Source organism: Gossypium hirsutum, chromosome A08, assembly GCF_007990345.1.
Source record: "Gossypium hirsutum isolate 1008001.06 chromosome A08, Gossypium_hirsutum_v2.1, whole genome shotgun sequence".
Lineage (NCBI taxonomy): Eukaryota > Viridiplantae > Streptophyta > Magnoliopsida > Malvales > Malvaceae > Gossypium > Gossypium hirsutum.
This window is the reverse complement of record NC_053431.1, coordinates 127,121,612-127,145,571: the sequence shown is the minus strand read 5'-3', so window position 1 is coordinate 127,145,571 and position 23,960 is coordinate 127,121,612. Positions and strand designations below refer to the sequence as shown.

General features: G+C 31.3%; 3 protein-coding genes and 1 pseudogene across 11 annotated transcripts; 2 read left to right on the top strand and 2 right to left on the bottom strand.

The window, feature by feature from the left end:
* The first annotated feature begins 778 nt into the window (after positions 1-778).
* LOC107943804 (casein kinase 1-like protein 3) lies at positions 779-6,066 on the top strand. Of its 8 annotated transcripts, none has more exons than XR_005899970.1 (18): positions 779-1,213; positions 1,331-1,371; positions 1,720-1,789; positions 1,899-2,047; positions 2,180-2,275; positions 2,371-2,441; positions 2,670-2,731; positions 2,820-2,883; positions 3,063-3,147; positions 3,247-3,373; positions 3,600-3,682; positions 3,908-3,968; positions 4,187-4,308; positions 4,521-4,703; positions 4,828-5,072; positions 5,246-5,295; positions 5,389-5,531; positions 5,739-6,066. XR_005899970.1 is itself a non-coding variant. In XM_016877624.2 (15 exons), the coding sequence occupies exons 1-14, from the start codon at positions 1,138-1,140 to the stop codon at positions 4,698-4,700; spliced, it is 1,287 nt and encodes a 428-aa protein (XP_016733113.2). In that variant the 5' UTR covers positions 779-1,137; the 3' UTR covers positions 4,701-4,703; positions 4,828-5,185. The 8 variants fall into 8 exon arrangements, 2 of the variants coding, with proteins under 2 accessions (XP_016733113.2, XP_040931295.1); XR_005899968.1 differs by having other exon boundaries at positions 4,521-4,709; positions 5,407-5,531; XR_005899967.1 differs by having other exon boundaries at positions 4,521-4,709.
* A 1,900-nt stretch (positions 6,067-7,966) lies between these two features.
* LOC107943803 (uncharacterized) lies at positions 7,967-10,314 on the top strand. Of its 2 annotated transcripts, none has more exons than XM_041075359.1 (5): positions 7,967-8,345; positions 8,545-8,658; positions 8,749-8,819; positions 9,429-9,653; positions 10,251-10,314. In XM_041075359.1, the coding sequence occupies exons 1-5, from the start codon at positions 8,184-8,186 to the stop codon at positions 10,297-10,299; spliced, it is 621 nt and encodes a 206-aa protein (XP_040931293.1). In that variant the 5' UTR covers positions 7,967-8,183; the 3' UTR covers positions 10,300-10,314. The 2 variants fall into 2 exon arrangements, with proteins under 2 accessions (XP_040931293.1, XP_040931294.1); XM_041075360.1 differs by lacking the exon at positions 10,251-10,314 and adding an exon at positions 9,847-10,235.
* A 2,767-nt stretch (positions 10,315-13,081) lies between these two features.
* Positions 13,082-14,641, bottom strand: LOC121204806 (ribulose bisphosphate carboxylase large chain-like; annotated as a pseudogene).
* A 2,631-nt stretch (positions 14,642-17,272) lies between these two features.
* LOC107943801 (dehydration-responsive element-binding protein 3) lies at positions 17,273-18,507 on the bottom strand. The gene has a single exon (XM_016877610.2). The coding sequence runs from the start codon at positions 18,181-18,183 to the stop codon at positions 17,503-17,505; it is 681 nt and encodes a 226-aa protein (XP_016733099.2). The 5' UTR covers positions 18,184-18,507; the 3' UTR covers positions 17,273-17,502.
* Positions 18,508-23,960: the final 5,453 nt, after the last annotated feature.

Below are 23,960 nucleotides of genomic sequence, written 5' to 3'. Positions count from 1 at the left end.
ATAACATTTAAAAAGTGATGAAATTACTGTAGATAAAGAATATATATTAATTTTGATACTAAATCACGATCTACCATGTGATTATATTAAACAAATATATAATTTCAAATTTGTACCTTTTTTTAAATAAAAAATTTGGTTTAAGCTTTTTTCTAAATGATAAGGTAACTAAATTATTAATAAATTTATACTTTTGTCATTCAAATTTAAAAAATTATAAATTGATTATTAAACTATTCAAAAGACTTCATTTAAATCATTGAGTTTTTAAAGTTATTGTTATATGACATTTTCTATTCACACCACTACATCATTCTCTCCTTTCTCTTCTATAATTCTGTTTTTTTCATGAAACAGTTTTGAATATCATCAATTTGTAAACTATAATTCAAACAAGTTTCTTATCCAATAGATCTATTTAGATCTAAGGTGCATTTTTCTAATCTTTTATGAGTACTGATGCACCGTACCGATCATCCAATTGTTGCTTAGATTTTGCTAATTGAATTTTAAAAAAAAAACTTAACAATCCATTAACTTAAATAAAAAACTTTTGAATACTTCAGCAATTTAAATAAAAACTTTCAAATAGTTCAATAACTATTTTGTAACTTTTTGAAGTTGAGTGATCAAAACGTAAACTTACTAATAGTTTAATGACATTAGGTGTAAATTACCCTAATATTAAAACTAGAAGTATTATTTAAAAAACTGAGTTTGAAATGACAACCCCATAAATCCTATAAACTACAAATCCTTCCCTATTATTTGACAATTTGCATAATTTGCATTGGTCAATCTATTTTTTCTTTTTACGTCCCTCACATTCTTTAAAATTTCAAAACGGTCCCTAATCCTTTTTACCCGTTACCGACTTCCTTTTACCAATCGTCATCTCCGTTGAAAATCTTTCCAAATTAATCGAAATCTCCAAAACACCCTCCTCAAAAAAAGGTCACCATTTTTCGTCCTCCACTTCCTTTCCTCGATATCTCTAAAATCTTCCTTTTTCGCTTTATCAATTTCTCAATTGCTTTGCCCTAATTTTCTCTCCCTTTCACAAATCCATCAGCAAATCGACTGATTCCCGGGAAAATCCAGAGAGAAAACCGAAAGAGAAAGAATTCCAGCTGATATATGGAGAGGATCGTCGGAGAGAGGTACAAGTTAGGTCGCAAAATCGGAAGTGGATCGTTCGGTGAAATTTTTCTTGGTATTTTTCAGTTTTTTTAGCTCTATTTATTCTCTTATTATGCTAATTCATCTCAATTTTTTTTATCAATTTGATGCATGTTTATTTATTTTTTCGTTTGGTTTTGATTTGTTTCAGCTACTCATATCGAGACGGGTGAAACTGTCGCGGTAAAGATTGTAAGTCTTCACTTAGAAATTTGTAAGCAAGTTCTGATTTTTGTTTGTTTCTTTCACCATGAATGGTTTAAAAGAAAAAAAAATTCAGCTGTAATATTAAGGTTTTAAGGTGGATACTAATTGAGTAATAGAAAATTTATCTGATTTTGTAATTGTTGTAACATTTTGTGGCTAATTTGAAATTAGCCAAGTATTTTGTTAAATTTGTAAAATTGATTTTGCAGCTTGATTGTATACTTGAACAAGTGCTTGTAGATTTCATCATGTTTATGAAACAGCTACTTCCTGTGAGAGTAAAACTGAATTGATATAAATTAGTGAAATTTATATTTTTTGTGTTGCTGTCAGGAAAACAGGCAGACAAAACATCCTCAATTGCTATATGAAGCCAAGCTCTATAATATTCTTCAAGGAGGAAGTAAGGAAAACTTGTTGGTAGTTTTATGTTGAGAATGCAAACTTCTTTTTAGATGTTCTTTCAGTTATGCTAATGCAATTGGTATTTGCACAAATTTATTTGTTTTTAGGTGGCATTGCTCACATAAAATGGTGTGGAGTAAATGGCGAAGATAATGTGCTTGTTCTTGACTTGCTGGGACCAAGCCTGGAAGACTTATTTGTCTACTGTGGGAGAAAGTTTTCACTGAAAACAGTTTTAATGTTGGCTGATCAAATGGTAAACAGTTAAAGAATTTGCAAATAAGAGTTGTCCAGATCTTCATCCTCGTATGACAATTTGATAATTTCTCTTTAGTTGTTATTTGCATAATGCTCCTTTTGATTTTTTTTTTCCTTTGATGAGTTGTAGATTGCTAGAATAGAATTTATGCATGCTAAGGGGTTTCTGCATAGAGACATCAAACCAGATAATTTCCTCATGGGTCTTGGCAGGAAAGCAAATCAGGTACATTTCTTCAATGCTTGATTTGCACAGATGATACTTCTCTTGTTTTACTTTCTGCTTTATTTATTTCCATAGCTCTTTTTTTCCCTCATCAGGTCTACATAATTGACTTTGGTCTTGCTAAAAGATATCGTGATCCCAACACAAATAGACATATTCCTTACAGGTAGTAATCCAATTACCAAGTTCTTGTTTAATATCTGGTTGGCTTTCCTTTTTAATGTGTTAGTAAACTGGACAACTTTACTTGATGATGCTCTGTTTCTGATCCATTTTAATTTTTATGTTTAAGCCTGTAAAAGAATTCAGTTTTAAACATGTTCTTTTTCTTGATCTGTTTATTAGTGCTTTCCCCCCTTGGCTAAGAAGTGTTTTTTCTTTATAATTCTTACAGGGAGAATAAAAATTTAACAGGAACTGCACGTTATGCTAGTTGCAATACTCATCTTGGAATTGGTAAGGATTGTTGCTTTTTTTCCCTATTCTTTTTTAATATTGCAGCTGAGCTCTAAAGGTGTCTTGACTTTCTCTTTAATCTCCACAGAGCAAAGCCGTCGGGATGATTTGGAATCACTTGGCTATGTTCTTTTGTATTTCTTGAGAGGAAGGTATGCCCCAATTCTTCTGCCTTTCTTTTTCTGCTACTCAATTACGTTAGGGGTTGTTAGAGCCTTGATTTTGCTTTAATCTATACCTCATTCATCCTGATGACTTCATGTATTCAAATGTTATCTAGCACTGTGCTTCTGACTGTTGTCTGACTGATTTTGTTAATTTCTGCATTTAGTCTACCTTGGCAGGGTCTAAAGGCTGCTACAAAGAAGCAGAAGTATGATAAAATATGTGAGAAGAAGTTATCAACACCAATAGAGGTATTTCCTTCTTTGATATCTCCCCTCACATGAAAGAAAAATGTTTTGAGCATCTTTTGTTGTTCATTGCTTATCTATCATTTGTTTCATGTTCAAAAGGTCTTGTGCAAGTCACACCCTGTGGAGTTTGCATCATACTTTCACTATTGCCACTCTTTAACATTTGATCAGAGGCCTGATTATGGATTCTTGAAGCGTTTGTTTCAAGATTTGTTTACCCGAGAAGGTAATCAACTGCTAAGTTCACCATTTTTCTCATGTTCTTCCATGTTGCATGTTTGGGTTGCTATGTTGACAATTAATAATATTTGATGAACCTAGATTCTAAATTGATAACCTTGTATTTTATAGTCCTGTCTGGCTGTAATGGCAACATCATGTATCTGTGTGGACAACATCAAATTGATATTTGCATCTTCTGGTTTTCAACTTCCTCAAATTCTATGTTGCAGGTTATGAGTCTGATTACATATTTGACTGGACAATTCTAAAGTACCAGCAGACACAAAGGACAAAGACACATCCTCAATCATCTGTTAGTATTTTCTTAATTCCCTCTTATTATTTTGTCTTTGGTTCTGTCAATTAAAAGACTTGCATCTCATGAATATTTTTGGCCCAAATATTCCATAACTTCTCTAACCAAAAATTTATCAAGAGGGATTTGTTTATAGATGCATGACAATGTTTGGAGGCTGCTTCATATTCTGTTAATACTTGTTATATGGTAATACTTGTTTCACCTGATATTTTTTTCCAGGATGTGCAGCCTTTTTCTGGAACAAGAAACAGCCAAGCAATGACTGCAGATAAGCTTAAAGGTCCATGCTCCAAGAATTTGCTTATAATTTTTTAACAAATTTTCAGTTTGGTAACTTGTAGTTATTTCCATCTTATGGAGAATGGGGCATTTCTGCTTATAGTTTCAATCTTTCATGGTTTCTAGTTAGTTTCTTCCTGCGGAAGATATTTTTCATTTTTAACTCATTTTGGAACTTTTCTTTTATGACACACATCTTGCCTTATTTTTGAATTCCAGGAATCAAGGATGCTTCTTATTCAGGTGAAGTTATGGAGCACAGAGGACCAAGTAACCTTGGTCGTCCAGATGTTCGTATGCAGTTTAGACCATCGGTTAGTCAAAATATGGCTGAGAAACATGTAAGTTGCCTGATGAAGCATGTTATATCATGTTTCATGTATACTTATAAACTGCCTGTTTAAATATAGAAAAAGGAATTGAATTGAAATTAATGTGGCATGTTTTAAAGTGTCTTAGTCCTTGCCATTTCTGTTTACTAGTTTTAGTATGATGTAACTTCACCATCAGTCGGTCAATTTAAAATAACTGCTTTGAGATGTCACTGTTGCAGATGGAGAGCAATACAGCAATACCTTCCACTTCATTTGCTCGTTCTGGTGCCTTGAAAAAGAGTCAACCCAAAGCAGAGGGGCCAACTGAAGGTACAAATAATGGCCGTGGACATGGGAACAAAACTGGTGCTTCAAGCAGCTGGATGCCATCATTCCATAGAATATCTTCAACTAAGTGATTGGTACAGGTGACATCTTTAGAAACCATTTTATTTTTATTCGGAACCATTTTTAATGAATTTCTACTTTCTAGGAAGTGAATGGATATACTCTATATGAATAGCTAACCTCAGGTCGTGATTTCAGCTTTGAATTGTAGAGAGCCCAGAGCTGGTGTTTCAAGTATCATGGAGTTTGGACTTTGGATGGCTCAAGATTTTTGTGGAGAGATGGCAGATCGTATCACTATCATATGCTTTCCATGAGGTGACCATGAGAGAGCAAATATATGGGATTGTGCTGGAGTGTGGTCCATCAAGCCTGGTTTTTTTCTGCATGCATGGGGACAATGGTTAAGCCAGTTTCATGTTTAATTGTTCGATGGATGATGTGTAAAGTGTTTTTCTCCATTCTTCTGTTAGTAGATGATAAAGTTTCATTTGTGTGATACGGTTGTTTTGACCTTGTATCTCATTTAATTCAGGATGCATTTGCTTTCTTTTCTCATTACTTCATAAATTTGGATCAAAGCCCTGGATGTTTACCTTGATCAATTTGAATCTAGGTGCCCGCGTCCTCCAGAATCTGAAAAAGTACTGTAGTGTAGAGTTTCAGGTACTCAGTACAATCTTGTAAGTTTCTGGGGATTCTGTCAATTGTCATAACTTACATTACCGTACGTTACGTTTTGTTGGCTTGACTATACAGTTGTCTCTCATTTGCCAGTGGATGTCAGAAGAATTTAATTGATCAATAGCAGTCACTGCTAATATTGAAGTGATATGAAGATATTTTTTGTAAATATACATTTGGAGTATCAATCTCGGAGGTTTATACCTCAGATGATTGAGGTAATTGCATCAGTTTGTTTCTTACGTCTTTCTAGTCATTACTTTATTGTTTTCCTTGGAATCTGAAATGCCATAACACTGTCGATTTTTTTGGCAATCTGTTCATGCCTTGGTATTAAATAGAGAGCTTAAATATGGTCATTAATGTATTGTTCGGTTATGTTCTATGTTTGATTTGCTTGTAATCATTTTATTTTGTTCTTACAGGTAGAGTGAATTAAGAGCCATGGCCGATAGTATAGGTGAAGCTGTCAAGGGGGATAAAATCACAGGCAACGATGCTTGCCTTCGGATACCACCGAGGTACTGTGGAAGTCCAAATATCGTTTAGTGGTTGCTCAGAGTCAGTGGTTTAAATTCGAAATCAGGAAGCTTTGAGCAGAGTTTTACCCTCTCTTGGTTATCATCATTCATGCATTATTATTAAGTAGAGTTTAGATTTAAAAAATGGCTCCTTTAATCCTTGCATGGAACATGCATGGATGCTAGCATTGCAAAAAGGTGATGAAGGCAATAGAAGGCCTTTGTTTTTTCACTTCCTAAGGTCCAAGTCAGTGTCTGGCAACATTGTCGGCAAATGACCCGAATGGTAACTCCCTCCTTGGACATAATAAAGATAAAATCACTGCTTGCCATCTCGTCTTATGCCAATGCATCGAACATGAGTTTTTTTTTAAGCATGATAGAAAGGTTATGAAGGCAATAGAAGGTGTTCTCTTTTTCTTTTTGATCCTTAGTCCAACATCACCCGATCATAGCCCCTCCTAAGTCATGGTCGATAAAATCACTACTTTGTCCTCGTGTTAAGCCAATGCATTGAACATGCATCGGTTTAGCATTACAAGAAGGTGATGAAGGCAATAGAAGTGCTTTGTTTTACGTATTTGATCCTAAGGTCCACATTCCTCCTCAGACATCATAGAGAAAATCACTACTCCAGGGTCTCAGCCCGATGCGAATGCATCAAACATGCATCAATGTCAGCACTACAAAAAGGTGATGAAGGTACAATGCGGGGGCAACATTGTCGTCAAATGACCTAATAACATCCTTCCTCTAAACATCATAAATTGGATTAATGGGATCACATTGAAGTATCATATTTTGCATATTGAGAAAAATAATAAAAGGCTCCTGTTTTTAAGTAATAATGAAGGTTCCTTGATTTAACACGTTTTAACTTTAGATTCCGTTGATGCCAAGAAACAAGTTCTGGTTATTGCCGTAATAATGTAACTTTCTGGCCCATAATGTTTTTATTCTGACAATACAAGGAAACAGGTTCACTAATTAAATAACAGTAAAATCATAACAAACCCTTTTGAACGAGGTCCATGCATTATAAATGAAAGACAAACGGAATTTTCCGACAACGTCTAAGATTTCTTTTTCCAGTAAAATGCATGGAAATCTGCCACGTGTCCCGACGAAAGACTATCCAATGACGTGTCTTAAATCGTCCGTTACATGAAAGTTAGTGCAAAGAATACATATGTAAATGCCGAAAAATTGTGGGAAAAGATACCTTTCTTATCTTTCATATAATTTTCTGAATTGACTATTTCATCCCTTAACAACCAAAGCATTTCATCTAGGGTTTATTTCACAAAATGTCCTTTAATCATGACTCAAATACTAAATTAACCTCCAAACTTTAAAATATTTTATTGAATTCTTCTATCAACCCGGTCATTAGTTTGAGTATTAAATGTCAGCTCAAATATGATATGAAACATAATTTAAAAACATTGATCAAATTGTAAACACGTTAAGATCTATTGTATAAACAATTGGATTTGTCATGTTAAAACTTAAAATAGTCATTCTAAATTTTAGTGACACTAATTGTTTTTATAACACATCGTATTCAAGTTTTTCATGCAATAAGTACACTTATTTACAATTTAATCTGTGTTCAAGTTCAAAGTTGAGAATTTTTTTCAGGGTTGAAGTTGAATTATAAATTTTTACGAGAGTCAAAATGCAAAATTACCATTATATTAGTTTATGATTTTACATTTTCTAGAATAAAGTCAAAATATAATTTTACCATGTATTAGCCTATAAAATTACAATTTTAAAGAGATTCAAAGGTATAAATTTCCGATTTAGGGGTTCCAAGACCCTTGTCCCCCATTGTAACCGCTCTTGTATGTATTTTAAATAAGCTCCACATCATACACTGAAATGCATATATTACTTAAATTGCCAGCTAAATTAACAAAAGGGCTTGATTAATACAATACGATATTTTAAGGACTCAATTAAAATATTTTAAAGTTTATGGACCAATTTAGATTTTAATTAATAGTTTGGGAACGATAAATGAAATTAAATCTCTGAGTTAATAACACCACAAGGGGTACTAAAGTAATTGGAGTTCACCCACATATCTCAGTAATTTAAAAAAGAAAGCATGCAAGTATTGACAATCTTAAAAAGTCGTTAAAGGACGATAACCATCAAAAGTTTCTAACTTTTATTTTATATTTTCATCTTTAATCTTCCTAGCAACCTAATTTCTTTTCTTTTTTCGTCATTTAATAATTTCAACAAGCCCCAAAATAAATGAAAAAGATTCTTCAATGAAGGCAAGAGCAAGAATAGATCTGATTAGATCAGCTTAGCATATTAGCAAATAATTGAAAAAAAATGGCTACAGAGACCAAAACCAATTTAGTTAAGGTGAAGAACAGTGGTCAAGATGGTTCTTCAAAGCCAAAATTTGATGCTGTTATCAACAGAAAGAAGATCGAAACTTCAAGCAAACAGCCTGTTGATTCCAAACAAAAATCTGTAATAACAAAAGCAGAGGTAATTTATTTAGATTTTGTTGTCTTTTCTTTATAATTGATTGGTAGATTGTTTCTTAAATTTGATGATCTGGGTTTTCATTTTTTGTTACAGTGAATTGTTAATTTCTAAGTTTAATTTGATTATCTGTGATCAATTTAATGATCTGGGTTTGGTTTATTTTGTCCCTAAAATGTATGCAATTCACTTTTTTTTAAAGGTAAAATCGAAAACAAATTCAAGCTCATCAAAAACCACTGCTACTACAAAAACTAAAGTTAGGGAGAAAAAAGTTTATACTTTGCCTGGTCAGAAACATGATCCTCCAGAAGAGGTTGGTCTTCTTTTTTTACCTCAAAATCTTTGGTTCTGTCCATAAACATGTTTCTAATAATTGATGTTAATGTTTTTTTTGTTTGGACAGAGAGAACCATTACGAATATTTTATGAATCTTTGTCAAAACAAATACCAACAAGTGAAATGGCAGAATTTTGGTGAGGCTTCTTCCTTGTAATAACACTAATGTATATATATAGGAAATTGTTGTTCATTAGAGAATGAATCATAGAACCACTTGTATATTTATATATGTCTAAAACAAATACCAACAAGTTGAAATGGTCCAATTTTCAGTATTTTAAGGTTGAATGAGATGATTCTGTTGGCCATGAATGCATTACTAGGCCCTTACAGTTGATGTTATAAGTGACCTGAAACCGAAGCTGTTCTTTTCTATACATGCAATGAGTTATGCTACTGCAGTTTGCTTACCTTATTGATTTTGTTTCCATATGGTTCGATTTTCTAACATCAGTTAATTGGTCATCGTTATATTAGTCTTGGTAGTGTAGAGAGACATGGATTAGATTTGGGGTCCGGCATCGTAGAATCGATGCTATAACAACATGAATGGATGAAATGTTCTAAGAAAAGGTCGCATTTTCAGTGAAAGATTCAATCTTCTAGTCTTGGTCCAAGCAAAACAAAATGTTGGATGAAGCATTCATTGAGTATTCGGAAAAACGGACCGGTTAACGTGCTGACAGATATACTATATTTGTTACTTGTGAATAGACTGATTATTTCGAGAATTTGATTTGCAGGATGATGGAACATGGCTTGTTGTCCCCTGAGAGAGCTAGAAAAGCGTATGAAAAGAAGCAGAGAAGGCAGAAGCAAATCCGGGCCGGCACTCCAATTAAACCTTCGAAACCAAGCAACAAACCCGAGAGTTCAAAAAACGGAGATATAAAAGCCAAGAAAAGAATCAACAATGATGCCGATGATGACAGCGACGACTTCGTTTTTAGTCCCAAGAGAAAGAAAGGGTAAGAAACCAAAGTGTTTGTACTGCTGTATTACTAAGAATATATACTTCGATTTCAAAACCCATTCACAATGACAGAACAAGACATTCTTTAATGTTTTTTTTTTCTTTCTAATTTAATGGAAATAATAAGCAAAGAACAAGTTTTCCTGACATGTTTTGTTGCATCATTGTTCATGTTTCATGATTCGAAGATCAAATTTCTTGCGGGTTTCACACGAAAGGATATAAAGGATCAAATTATGCTTTGCTGTTAAACTGTAAATTACTACTTTTTTACATGTATGATTTTGTTTTTCCAGTTTAGAAACACATTGCAAAACTCAAAGCTTTTAAACCAGACAGTAGTGAGTTTAGTCGCAGCTGTGAGGCTGAACTTCAGGGGTAGCCAATTTAGTCATAGTGAGTAGTAGTAAGAAAAACAAGTTTATGGTGGCTCTGCCCCTTGCATGCATTATTCTTTGTAGCATTATAATTAGAAGATGAGGGGTGATACTCCATCTCTATGGGAAAGGCTGCCTCTTCCTATATTACTTGGATTATTGGATACAGATATATTCAGTTTCTTCTTTTTTACGGTTCTTACATGTATTTATAGGATCCTTGAAAGGGTATATCTCCGAAAATGTGTTGGACATGAGCGTTAGTTACAGGTACTTGAATAAAAATGAATGACAGAGCCGGAGACACAGCTAGGGACAGGTAGGGGTCAAGTATTGAATTGAATTTTCATTTTAAGCCTTTTAATCAGAACTTTTTAATTTTAACCCCTTATTTTTAATAATTTAATTTATTTTTTTTAAAAATAAATTTTTATCTTCCATCCCCTCAAAATTTTAAAATTTTGTCTCTGGCAAAGTTTCTAACTTCATCTGAGCAATTAGGATGATATCCTTGTACTAAGTACAACCACATGAATTGAACATAAAAACTCAGAACAATGGTGATTATAAATGACAAAAGTATGTAGAATTTAAGCTGCATGTATGAGGTGTATAAAGCACTAACTTTAGCTATTTTATTATGAGGTCCTAAGTTTAGGTCTCATTTTTTTCTCTAAATTTATTTTATAGTTAATTTAGCTATTTCGATTTAAATTTATTGGTATTTATTCAGGTCAGTGTTTATGATAATTCATTCTATTAAAATGGTTAAGATAAATAATTATGAGTAAGATTATGGCTTAATTTATGTAGTGCAAAAATCTGTAAGATATTAACCCTTTAACCTTATGTTATTCAAACTCGAGCATGAATGTTGGATTAGAGCATTTCATGTATACTGATGATTTTTGGAATGATCATATTCTAATACTTATGTTGGAATACATTTGGTTTTGAATGTTTTAAAAAAATGGGACCAACATAGAATCACAATAGCTAAAGGTGAGATGAGAGTAATGTTGTTATTTTTAAGAACTTGGGGGATTATAAGTAACTAAAAGGTGTAATATATTATTTGATACCTATTTTTTGATCTATTTTTGTACTTATATAACTTTAATTGTTATTCGATGAAAGTTAATTGTTAATATTATTAGGTTTGAATTTTCATTTTTTTTAATTGAATAAATTTAGTGTAGATTGTGAATTTGTTTAATTTGTTAAATACAGATGTGATCTTATTTGGGTTTTAAGGTTGAGTTGGTGAAAATTAATTGCTACTATTATTAGTTGATTATTAATTTTCATCAAATCAACTCTAAAATCGAATTAAACACTAAAAAATTAACACTATTAACTTCAAGTGCCAAATTGTATGATTTTTTATCAAATATAAGTACCATATAGGATGAAAATATCAAACTTATATACTAAATTATGTATTAAGCCTAATTGAAATCTCAAATTTACCAACTTCGTCAAAACTTTGCTTTGTTTTTCATGTTAAACCAATAATCCTTGATATCAAAGCCATCATAATTAATAATTAACCACACCAAAACATGAACAGCCAAAGCCGCTGTTTTGTGCTAAACAAAGGGTTATCTTGTTTTTCCGGTTTAAAAATTAATGTATTTATATTAAGAGTTAGATTATATATGTCTTCTTTATTAAAAAATTTAGTAAATTAATCTTTATACATTAAATAAAAAATTAAATTAATTTTTTTATTAAAAGTTTTTTTCATTTCTACTGTTAAAAATCAACGTAATTTATGAAATAATTAAACAGTTATTATATATGATATGTCACGTATACCTTATATTAATGTACAACATCAATTTTGACCATACATAAATTAATTTAGCAAAAAGATCAATTTACTCCTTAATTTATTTGATCTAACATATATAAATCAATTTACATAACTTTTAAATAAATAAAATTTAATTTAATTTAATTTTTTAATAAAAAACCTTTTTTAAGCTCATCTTTTTATATTCATATCCCAAAATTCTTGATTTAAATAGAAATAGCTTTGATTGGTGTCAAATATGTGTGACCAAAGTAGTACATTAAGAATACCTTTAAAGAAACAGCAGTACACTATTATTAATTATTGTAGTCAATAAGACAGCCCATGCATCAATCAAGCTTTCTAGCATGACAAATACATGGTGAAAACTTGGCCACCTCTCGCCTCTCTAGCAGTTTCATCAAATTATAAAATATCATCATCACCATCATTAATTTAATAATAATGTTTTGAGATGACATCTTTACTAGAAGAATAATTCTTATGTACAATAAAACGGACCAAAAAATATGAGGTGTCACCGTCGAAAGGCATTCACCCGTGAAATTTATGGGTCCCCTACTTAGCTTACCAGATATAATAGATAAAGAAAAGGATATTTTAGTTACATTTTTCATGCTAAACAAATATATAACTACATTAAACTTATGTTATATCTCCACCCTCATACATGCCAAATTGTTGGATAATTCGTAGATGATTTTTTTTTGAGAATTGGTTTATAGATAATTTTTTTCAAGCAATCCTTCATTTAAAATAATTTACTGATAATTTTTCACAGATTTCGTCTGCGTCAATTTAGAGATAATTCGTTGTCACTAAAATGATCAAGGCATAATTACCTCGTACAACTCAATAGAGGGGAATGTCAGGCACTCATTGGCAACAATTAACCTGTAATGACATTGTTATCTAGCGAACCCACACAACCATATAGGACATTGTACTATCGGCTAAGTAGCACTATAGAACAAAGAGGTGACCCTCTATAGAAACTTGAGTGCACGAGAAACTAAGAATCGGCATTATTTTCTCCTTAGAACCTTACACAACAACCTTAGAGCATGCTCCTTCTCCTCCTCCTCTCTTTTACCACCGACTCTCTGCCTATCACAGCCTCAAGAGAAAATTTGAGTTGTGTTTGGTCTTTTATTTTTGTATTTAAGATCTTGTATATCTAGATAAAAATAAATCTATCAAAAATATAGACAATAGAATCGGCTCAATCCTTTTAGTAAAAGATTGGGCCTAGTTTAATTGCAATTCAATAAACCGACAGTAATTACTAGATTACAAAGTATCCATTGCTTCGAATTCAAATTTGATTTATGAAGCTGGTTTATCTAATTTATCCACTGCGTCGAATTCAAATTTGATTGCCTTCCATACTTCACAAGCATCAGCTAGTTCAGGATTCCATTTGCAAGCCTCGTGGATAATTTCATTACCCTCACGGGCAAGGTCACGTCCCTCATTACGAGTTTGTACACATGCTTCTAAAGCTACTTGATTAGCTACGGCACCCGGTGCTTTCCCCAAGGGTGTCCTAAAGTTCCTCCACCGAATTGTAGTACGGAATCATCTCCAAAGATCTTTGTCAAAGCAGGCATATGCCAAATGTGAATACCCCCCGAAGCTACGGGCAGAACACCTGGCATAGAAACCCAATCTTGAGTGAAATAAATACCACAACTTCAATCTTTTTCAATAAAATCATCACTTAGTAAATCAACAAAGCCCAAAGTTATGTCCCTTTCTCCTTCAAGTTTACCTACTAATGTACCAGCGTGAATATGATCTCCACCAGACATACGTAAAGCTTTAGCTAGTGCACGAAAGTGCATACCATGATTCTTCTATCTATCAATAACTGCGTGCATTGCGCAATGGATGTGAAGAAGTAGACCATTATCTCGGCAATAATGAGCCAAGCTAGTATTTGCAGTGAACCCACCTGTTAAATAGTCGTGCATTACGATAGGAACTCCAAATTCTCTAGCACACACGACCCTTTTGATCATTGCTTCACATGTACCTGCAGTAGCATTCAAGTAATGCCCTTTGATTTCACCTGTTTCAGCCTGTGATTTATAAATTGCTTCGGCACAAAATAAGAAACGGTCTCTCCAGCGCATAAATGGTTGGGGGTTCACATTCTCATCATCTTTGGTAAAATCAAGCCCGCCACGTTGACATTCATAAACTGCTCTATCGTAGTTTTTAGCAGATAACCCCAATTTAGGTTTAATAGTACATCCTAATAGGGGGCGACCATAATTGTTCAATTTATCTCTTTCAACCTGGATGCCATGAGGCGGGCCTTGGAAATTTTTAATATAAGCAGTAGGGATTCACAGATCCTCTAGACGTAGAGCGTGCAGGGCTTTGAACCCAAATACATTACCCACAATGGAAGTAAACATGTTAGTAACAGAACCTTCTTCAAAAAGGTCTAAAGGGTAAGCTACATAACATATATATTGATCTTCTTCTCTAGGAACGGGTTCAATGTCGTAGCATCGCCCTTTGTAACGATCAAGGTTGGTAAGCCTATCGGTCCACATGGTTGTCCATGTACCAGTAGAAGATTTAGCAGCTACAGCGACCTCTGCTTCCTCAGGCGGAACTCCGGGTTGAGGAGTTACTCGGAAGGCTGCCAAGATATCAGTATCTTTGACTTCATATTTAGAAGTATAATAAGTCAATTTATACTCTTTAACACCAGCTTTGAATCCAACACTTGCTTTAGTCCCTTTTTGTGGTGACATAAGTCCCCTCCCTACAACTCATGAATTAACAACAAGGTCTACTCGATATAAATGAGGAGTTAATGAAACCTCTTCAAAGAAATCTTTCAAAAAATTATCAACGAATCCGAAAGGTTCCTTATTAGACCATGGTATTTGATTCGCCAAATACATCATTATTCTATATTCTTTCATATGTATGGCGCAACCCGATCCGTGTTTTTCAAGTTTATAATTCCTTACTTTTTTTTGAATCAAAATTCTAAATGCAAATGAAATAAATGAAATAGAAATAGATAAATAATATAAAAATAATAATAATATATATTAGAATATATATAATAGAATAGATAAATATATAATAGAATTAATATTCTAACATCTAATATAAATTATATATTATAAGCTCAATAAAATAAGAAATTCACCCTTGACATTAATATATGTTGTATATGTAAATCCTAGATGTGAAAACAGACGTAATTCAGCCCTGAAATGAAAAAAAAAGGGAATATAGATGGAAAAAAGGGGGAGAGGTTGGAGACTCAAATGGTGGATATGCGAGCATGATAACTTATTGTTCTATATCTCCATGAATCTAGGAACTTTTGCTTGCATTGTATTATTTAGTCTACGTACCGGAACTGATAACATTCGAGGTTATGCAAGATTATACACAAAAGATCCTTTTTTGGCTCTCTCTTTAGCTCTATGTCTCTTATCTCTAGGAGGTCTTCCTCCACTAGCAGGTTTTTTCAGAAAACTCCATTTATTCTGGTGTGGATGGCAGGCAGGCCTATATTTCTTGGTTTCAATAGGACTCCTTACGAGCGTTGTTTCTATATACTATTATCTAAAAATAATCAAGTTATTAATGACTGGACGAAACCAAATAACCCCTCACGTGCGAAATTATAGAAGATCCCCTTTAAGATCAAACAATTCCATCGAATTGAGTATGATTGTATGTGTGATAGCATCTACTATACTAGGGATATCAATGAACCCGATTATTGCAATTGCTCAGGATACCTTTTTTTAGTTTAGCTTCTAGTTAGCTTCTAAAATCTATTTCTTAGTTCAAGGTCCCTCTTTACTAACTGGAATCAAAGAATTAGTAGATCTGTTCCGCCCAAAATGGGAATGGGCTGGGGTTATGAACTTATAATCTATAATCTGATGATCGAGTCGATTCCATGATTATAAGTTCATTCCATACCGGACCAGACCAGAATAGGGCTATATACATTCTCATTATGAGAAGGGGTCATTTGAGCGTATCTAAATAGATACAATGTTTACATATGGATCCCTACGTCGTTACATTCCATTTAGGATTAGGAATGGGCGTAATCGGGCCTTCTTTTTACATATCTCTCGTTATTTGGGTTTTCGTGGCTTATCTTCAATTAATAATTTAGGAAATCCCATATAGATTATCACCTGAATTAGATCCAGTCTTTTTTGAATCTCTATACGTGCAATTCCCTCGACACCAGAAGATAGTCTCATATTTTTTTGTACATAATTCTTGATATAGTCTCTTATTTTTTTATCTTCTTGTAGACCCTCGGAATACTTTTTCAATTGTGCAAACCAAAGAGAATGATGACTTTGGATTGTACCAAGTCTAAAACCAAGTGGATTTATTTTTTGTCCCATAATCCTCCACTACTATATATTAGGTTCAATTCCTACTGGATGCACGCCAATGGGACCCTCCAATAAGTCTATTGGAATTGGCTGTATCAATGGAATCTCATCATCAACTATACATAATGAATTGGTGTGGTATATTCATATCATAACATATGAACAATAAGAACTAGCATTCTTATTGAGACTCAAACTCATAGGGAAGAAAATAGATCTTTAGTATTTATTGTATCATTTTATTTATTTAATTATCCTTTCTATTTAATTAGGTCGTCAATAGAGATTTTTTAGTTTGTGTTTTCTTAAAAGAGAACTCCTTTATTGTAACTAAACTAACTAGTTGTAACTTCAATTCATAGATAAAATTCAACAAAACAAAAAAGGGTTCTTTATCATTTTCATTTTTTAATGATTCATTTCTCATTCTTTTGTATGATTTTTCTGAATCTATAAAAAAAAGCTTATTAATTGACTGAATAAATAAATAAAAAAATATGATTTTTAAAGATCACAATTTCAACACCACACCCAAAGATTTCAAAAGATTTATGTAATTTTTATATTAATCGTTTTGTTTTAAGAATTTAACAAACTAACTAAATATTAAATTGTATCCGTTACGTTATATAAAAAGCATTTCAATTCCTATCATAATTGTACCATACTTCAAAAAAGCTTTTTAACGGCATTTAGACAGGCAGGCCATTTTCTTTTACTTTCTTTCTCAGTAATAAATAAAGTTTGTTTTGGCGTTATTACTTTCCCGATTCTACATGCCAACTTGTAGGTAGGGTTAATATTGAATCGTTTGGATAGAACAACTTATAATAAAATAGTCAAGACAATTAGTGATTATATCAATGTCTTCAAAAATTTATCCTCCCAGATTAAAATTTTGTTAGAAGAGAATTGATATCCTCGTGAAGTGAATTAGAAATTAATTTCTCTAATTTTTAAGCTTCACTTATTTTCCTTTCTACCAAAAAGAAAAGAAGTTCACAATTAGATACACCAACCATAATTTAAATCCAGAGTCACATTCGCACCAACCAAAATTTAAGAAACTTCCCTCTTCTATCCATTCTAAAACACTGTACGTAGAGTGGATTTTTCATTGGAAGAGATCAACTAAACAGAGACAAAAAAAAAATCAGAGTTTCAGGCCTTTTTAAGGAAATAGCAAAAAAGGCTCAATACGAGAAAAAGGAAAAGAAAAGAAAAGCTCACATTAATTCATTTAAAAGAACACTAATAATCCCATAGCAAATTTTCTTCGAAACTGTACCGGCAATCTTCCAAGCTTTGAAGCCATGGAGGAGTGTAAAACAACCCATCCACTGAGTCTATAAACATGAACTCATCCTTCAACTCGACCGACTCATAACTCGTCCCAAGACTCGGCAGCTCCACTATCTCACTTAACTCATCCGACCCTGAAGACAAATCCATCTCAGAAACCAAAGACGACAACGACGACGACGATGACAATGTGGAAGAAGAAGACGGAGGAGAGTCGAATCGCTCCATTTGAGCAGCTTTAGCCGCGGCGGCTTGGACGTCGCGGGGTGCTAAAGACACGGGCCGAGGCAACGAGTTAGCGAGTTCAGGGAAGTTGAGAATCGCTGAACTACCTTTGACACTCAAAGCGGCGACGTCATGCGCGCGAGCCGCCATCTCGGGTGTCGGGAAAGTACCGAGCCAAATACGCGATTTTTTTCGCGGTTCGCGGATTTCGGATACCCATTTGCCCCAGTTTCGCATTCGGACGCCATGGTAAACCGGGTGCTTGCTTGAATCCCTCGTTCTTTTAACCGTGAGAGTGTTGGTTGAGTCGAGGGCGGACTTAGTACGTGAATGAGTTGACCCAGGAGATGAAGGTGATAACGGTGGAGAAGAGAACGAGTTGGAGCTACTCTCTGTCTCGGTCATTTTTCTTCCCTCTAAGTGGTGATTGACAGTAACTGACTAACCCGCCGCCAAGGAGAAGTAGAATCTGGTTCTTAAAGAACAGGGGAAGTTGAACGAAAGTACAGATATATGTTACGGGTGGAAGAAGAAGCAGAGAATAGAAGAAAAAGAAGCCAATGGGAAGTGAAAGTACAGTACAGTTTTTTTTTTTTTTTTGTGGGGGGTTTATTGTTCCTCTGCAAAGGTAAATGTTGATTTAAATTAATGAATGAAAAGACTGTGGGTGAGCTTTTTGAAGATGAGATAGTGAGAGAACAGAGCCACTGACAGGCAAGGAAAGGGATGATGGTAAAAATAATATTAAGAGATATTTATTTTGGGTTATGGATTTAAATTGATTTTATGTTTATTTTAATCCGATTATTATGGATTTAAGTAAAGGAAATTTATATAATGTTAGTATGTACCATTAAAAATTAATTATTATGTTCATCACCTTTATTCCGGGTTTATTATTTATTAGATTTAATTATGAAGTGAAATTTTAAATTTTAACATATTTTTTATATTTCAAATTTTATTTTTATTTTTAAAAATTTAATATTTTTAGTTTTTAAATTTAAAAAGGTTTAAAATTATATATAATTGCATAAGATTTTTAATCAAAAAATTAATTATTTATATTAATTAATAGTATTATAAAAATATAAAAATTAAATTATATTAAAAATTGAAATATAGAAATTAAATCTGAAATTTTAATAATGAAATAGGGGAAGAAAGAAAGCAAAGTGCATGGAAGGAAGATATTTTGCACTTCCTTTTTTATATATAGTTTATATATTATGGTTGTGATTTTATGGTTCAAAAAAGGTAGCTACTAGTACTTCATAGAATTATAAAGGAAAAAGAAAAAAAAGGAAAGAAACGTAACTCGTGAATCACGTGACAAATAAAGAAACAAGAATTGTGTAATAAATGAAAATTTTGATTTAATATGTAATTTGATATATGAATTATAGGGTAAGAATGGTATGAAATCATTTGTATCTATTTTTTAATAGTTTTATATCACATTAGTATATTCATCTTAAAAAAAATTAAATTCAAATTAAACCTAAAATTTGTATTCTAATATAACCTTTTTAAACTAAATAGCAAAATTGAAACTCACAATGAATAGCATATGAGATAAATTCCCAATAACTCATACTATACTCACAAGAAATGGGTCACTCTTGCTACACTCTTACATACAAAACTTTGACCTCCACAGTTTCTAACTCTCTTGTCTCTTTACCATTTCCCCCCTCTTATTTCTCTGTAATTTATGCAAATGTATCCCCATCACTAGTTTCGTGCCAATAATACAACTCTTTCCTAATATAAAAGTGTATATATTTATAAATTATTATTGGATAGCATACTAGGGTTTACCTTTGATTTTTGAGATTGAAGATGATGGTTGAATATAAGTATAATAATTATTCTTAATCTAATATATATGTTTGAAATAGATAAAAGTATCATAGTAATTTTTGTAATAAAAATTAAATTATATTTTATTCTTTTTATTAAAAAGTATAAATTAATTCATGTATATTAAATCAACTATCTTTATTACTACTAATTGTTTTAACTTGTATGTAGAATTTTGGTAGTTCTTGATAGGTTCACTGTAAACACTTTCTAATAAATTTGTTAGATTATGTATGGATAAAAAACAAAACTTGAGGACGACATTTAATTGAGGTCACAAGTTGGAAGCAGCAGAGCAGCCTTTTACCGATACGTTTAATGGGTCTGAATTGGCCTATTTAAGAGTAAATGCTATCGTCTGATGTTTTCACCACCCAATGAGTTACAAAGATACAAACAAGGGCTTTTTTTTAATTTCTTTTTTCAATATAGTAAAATGATTAATTATATATCCAAATACGTTTGTTTAAAAATAAATTTTTAAAGCTGATTGAAGTTTAATTTAATTGGTATTTTTATTATGATAATGACTTAAATATATATTATTATTTTTATTTAAAAGTTAAGGATTATAAGTAACTATTAAATATATTTATTTTCATATTTAATTAAAAAAAACTCTTTTATGAATAATTGGTTTTATCATGTGAAATTAGTATATCTGAGTACTAGGGCTAAAAGCTCATGACTGCACTGCACATTCTTAATTGATGTTAACTGTTAATAAATACTATCCAAATGGCGATGGAGACAGTGAAGTCATTGCGAAGCCAACCATTGCTCTGAATTAAAGTGAAAACGTTTTCAACGAACCACTTAAATTGAGGAAAAGGAAAAATTGAAGATTAGGCCAACACCTCAGTGTGGGTAAAATTAAGACAACGGGATGATTATTATGACTTGGGGTTATGTGTAAGAATGTTTAGTGTGTTGTTTGATCTCTCTATTCAAATAACACAATGCTATTATGTTCTTAGTATATCATCAATTCAAATCATTAAAAATGATAAACAAAACATCAACATTTTAATTTGTTGATACGTGTTATCAACTAGGAAGAAAATGTAATGGAGAAAAGCTGTAAATTCTCTGATACTCATCAACGTTGAGGTTTGCTTGCTTTACGGCAGATGGTGAAAATTACATAAAACGACAAAAACAAAAATTTCCCCACTAGGTTTACACACACTATCTATCACAATAACCCTTTTTCTATCCTTCTTTAACTTTCCATAAATATATAAGTTTATAACTTTCTATTTCTATGTAAAAGCCTATAAGCATCGCCATCACCATATTTCATCTCTTTTTGTTCTTTTTTAGGTTAAAAGAAACAATGGGGTGCTTCCAGGATTTTCCCCTCGTGCATTTAATACATTCATTATGAGACAAAACAATCTTATAATTAAGGATGGATTATCCAATCCTTTTCTGCCATATATTCTATATATGAGTGGCTTAGCTCAGCCCTCTCTCTTTCACACAGTCTTAAATAATTATGTTGTTGAATGCTCAACAAAAGTTTTGCTAATAGCAGATAAAGGGCAGTGAATCAAATCTTTTGAAAAGCAAAGATATATAACAGATGGCACAACTTTTTCATTGCCTACGTGTTCATAAAATCCATCGTATATTAATTATGAAAAAACATAATTTATATGGGATAACTTTTATATAATAAAAATACTTCAAAAATATTGCAGTCTGATAGTAAGGCATTGCATTAAAAAGAAAATGTAAATTTGAATCTTCGATATAAATATAAATAATAAGATAAATATTTGGATAAAAAAAATTTAAGTTTCATATGAACTTTAATTTAATGTGTAATTTAATATATTAATTTTAATTTAATGTGATCATATACATGAAATTTCGATTCAATCTTAAATTTTGATTCAATTGTACACATTTAAATAAATACATCAATTTATTTGTATATTAGATAAATATACTTATTTGTTTATGCAATTTGTAAACATTAAATGGTTCTAGAATGATAATATTTGTTGTTAGTGATTTGCGAAAACTGAATAAAATAAAAATATCATATAAAAAATTACACAAAATCAAAATTTTTGTAGTTTTGAGATTTATCCCTATTTTAAACAACAATTTCGAGGTGATTATGATATAAATGGTTAATATATCATTTGGTAATTGAGTTTTATTAATGTTCAATTTGGTATTTAAGATTTTTTTGTCTCAATTCCTTACATGAATTTGGTTTCAATGTTCAATTTTGTACCTAGATCAGCTGATATTACGGGACAAAAGAAAAAAAAAAGAAGCTCAAGAACCAAATTGAACATTGAAGCCAAACTTAAGTACTAAATCTTAACTCTATTATAAAATAACAAAGCATCATGAATTATAAAAAGGGATAAATATCAAAACTATACATGAACTTTGATCTAATATACAATCTCATACATAAAATTTGATTTTGTGCGAATTTTTATACATGAAATTTTGATTTTATTCAATTTTTAGAAATAACTAACAACATTGTTGTAAAATTGGCACCATATAAACTGCATAAATAAACAATTATATTAATCTAATATTAGAATAAATGTACGTTTTCAAATCTTAAATGTGTACAATTAAATCAAAATTAGGATTTCAGATATACTTATAAACCACAATTTAAATTTCTTAAGTATAATTACGTCAAACCAAAATTGATACATCAAATTAAAATTTATGGATCAAATCAAATTTGATTCTTAATTAATTAGGCAAAGTTATACATTTAATTTATATAATAATAAATGTTAGAAAAAAAATAGTGGTGAGGCTTTATAGACAAACCCACTTGGGTATTTCCATTTTCGTAGTGGACAATTTAACTTTTTGTAGACACTTCCAAATAATCTCCATATATATATATTTAAACGATTTTTTTATATTAATTTCATTATAGATTATTATTATATTTATTTTTATATAATGTGTAAAGTTATTCATAACTCTTTTTAACTTTTAAATAAGAGAATAATATATTTCAGTGCATTTAAATTTACATCCTTTTATATTAATAGTAATATCAATGTCAATCGAATTAAGACTTAATCACTAAACTTAAAATATTCAAAAAATGAATGGACGGCCACCAATATGGGACATCAAAATCTTGAATCCCGCCACATCCTATGTCTCACTTCAATATAATTTAGACGCGTTTACGCCATGTGTTTTATTAACATTTATTGGTACTTAAAAAAAGAACAAAAATTGATAGCTCAAACTATAGGCCCCATTGCTTTATACGTAGCATTTGCCCTTTCGTTATTGTTACTTTTTTTTTGTCTTTTTTTATTGATGAGTTTTCTTTCAATGTCTTGAATAAAAACAAATTTGATTGAAATTGAAAATTGGTAATTGGTAATTTTTTCTTAAAAGAATAATATATATTCTTTGTCATTATATTAATTGCTTTGCAGGGAATAAATTAGGAATATTCACTAAAAGATTTGTGTTAAAAAATTAGATTAGATTATTAACTTTTTTATGAGAGTCGAAGATATAATTTTTTTTCTTCTTTTAATCAATGAATTAAAGGGCTTTTGATGTTAAAAATCCGAAATTTTAGTAAAAATAATTTAGCCAGTGAGATTAAACTCATTAAAAAAAATTTACAAACATCAAACTCAACTTTATTAAAAGTGAAACCAACTTTCTCTCTGTTCTGTTTTTGGTCGGTTTTTCAAATAAAACACAATTTTGATTGTATGTCGAAAGCACTGATATCATCCGTGGTGGTGGATGTTAGATTCTCTGTGCTCATTGTTATTATTTTTTGTCTCATTATTTGGGGATTATTATATCATACTCACATTTTTATTAATAATTATTGATAATTGTTAAGTATAACGGTAAAATATATTGTATTTTTAGAAAAAATGTGAACTTAAATCTTAGAGATATATTATTAGAAGGGACAACTATGAACTTCAAACATGAATCTTGGTGTTACATATTGAAAGTGACAACCGTGAACCTTGAACATAAAGAGACAATAATTAAATTATAGCATATTTTTAATTGAAATTATATCTAGAATATATCTCGAATCAAACTATATAATTTTAGTGAGAGTCCACATATAATGAGACTCAAATATGAATAAATCTAAACACAACTCATACATAATTTAGTACCAACACTCCAATGGCAAATATAGTATGGATTATAAATATGTTTCTTTTCCTTTAACACTCCAATCATAATATCGAAAAATATAGGTTATCTTTTGATACAACATTAATAATAAGATAACATTAATGCTATATTTGATAGGAGTATTATTTTTTCAC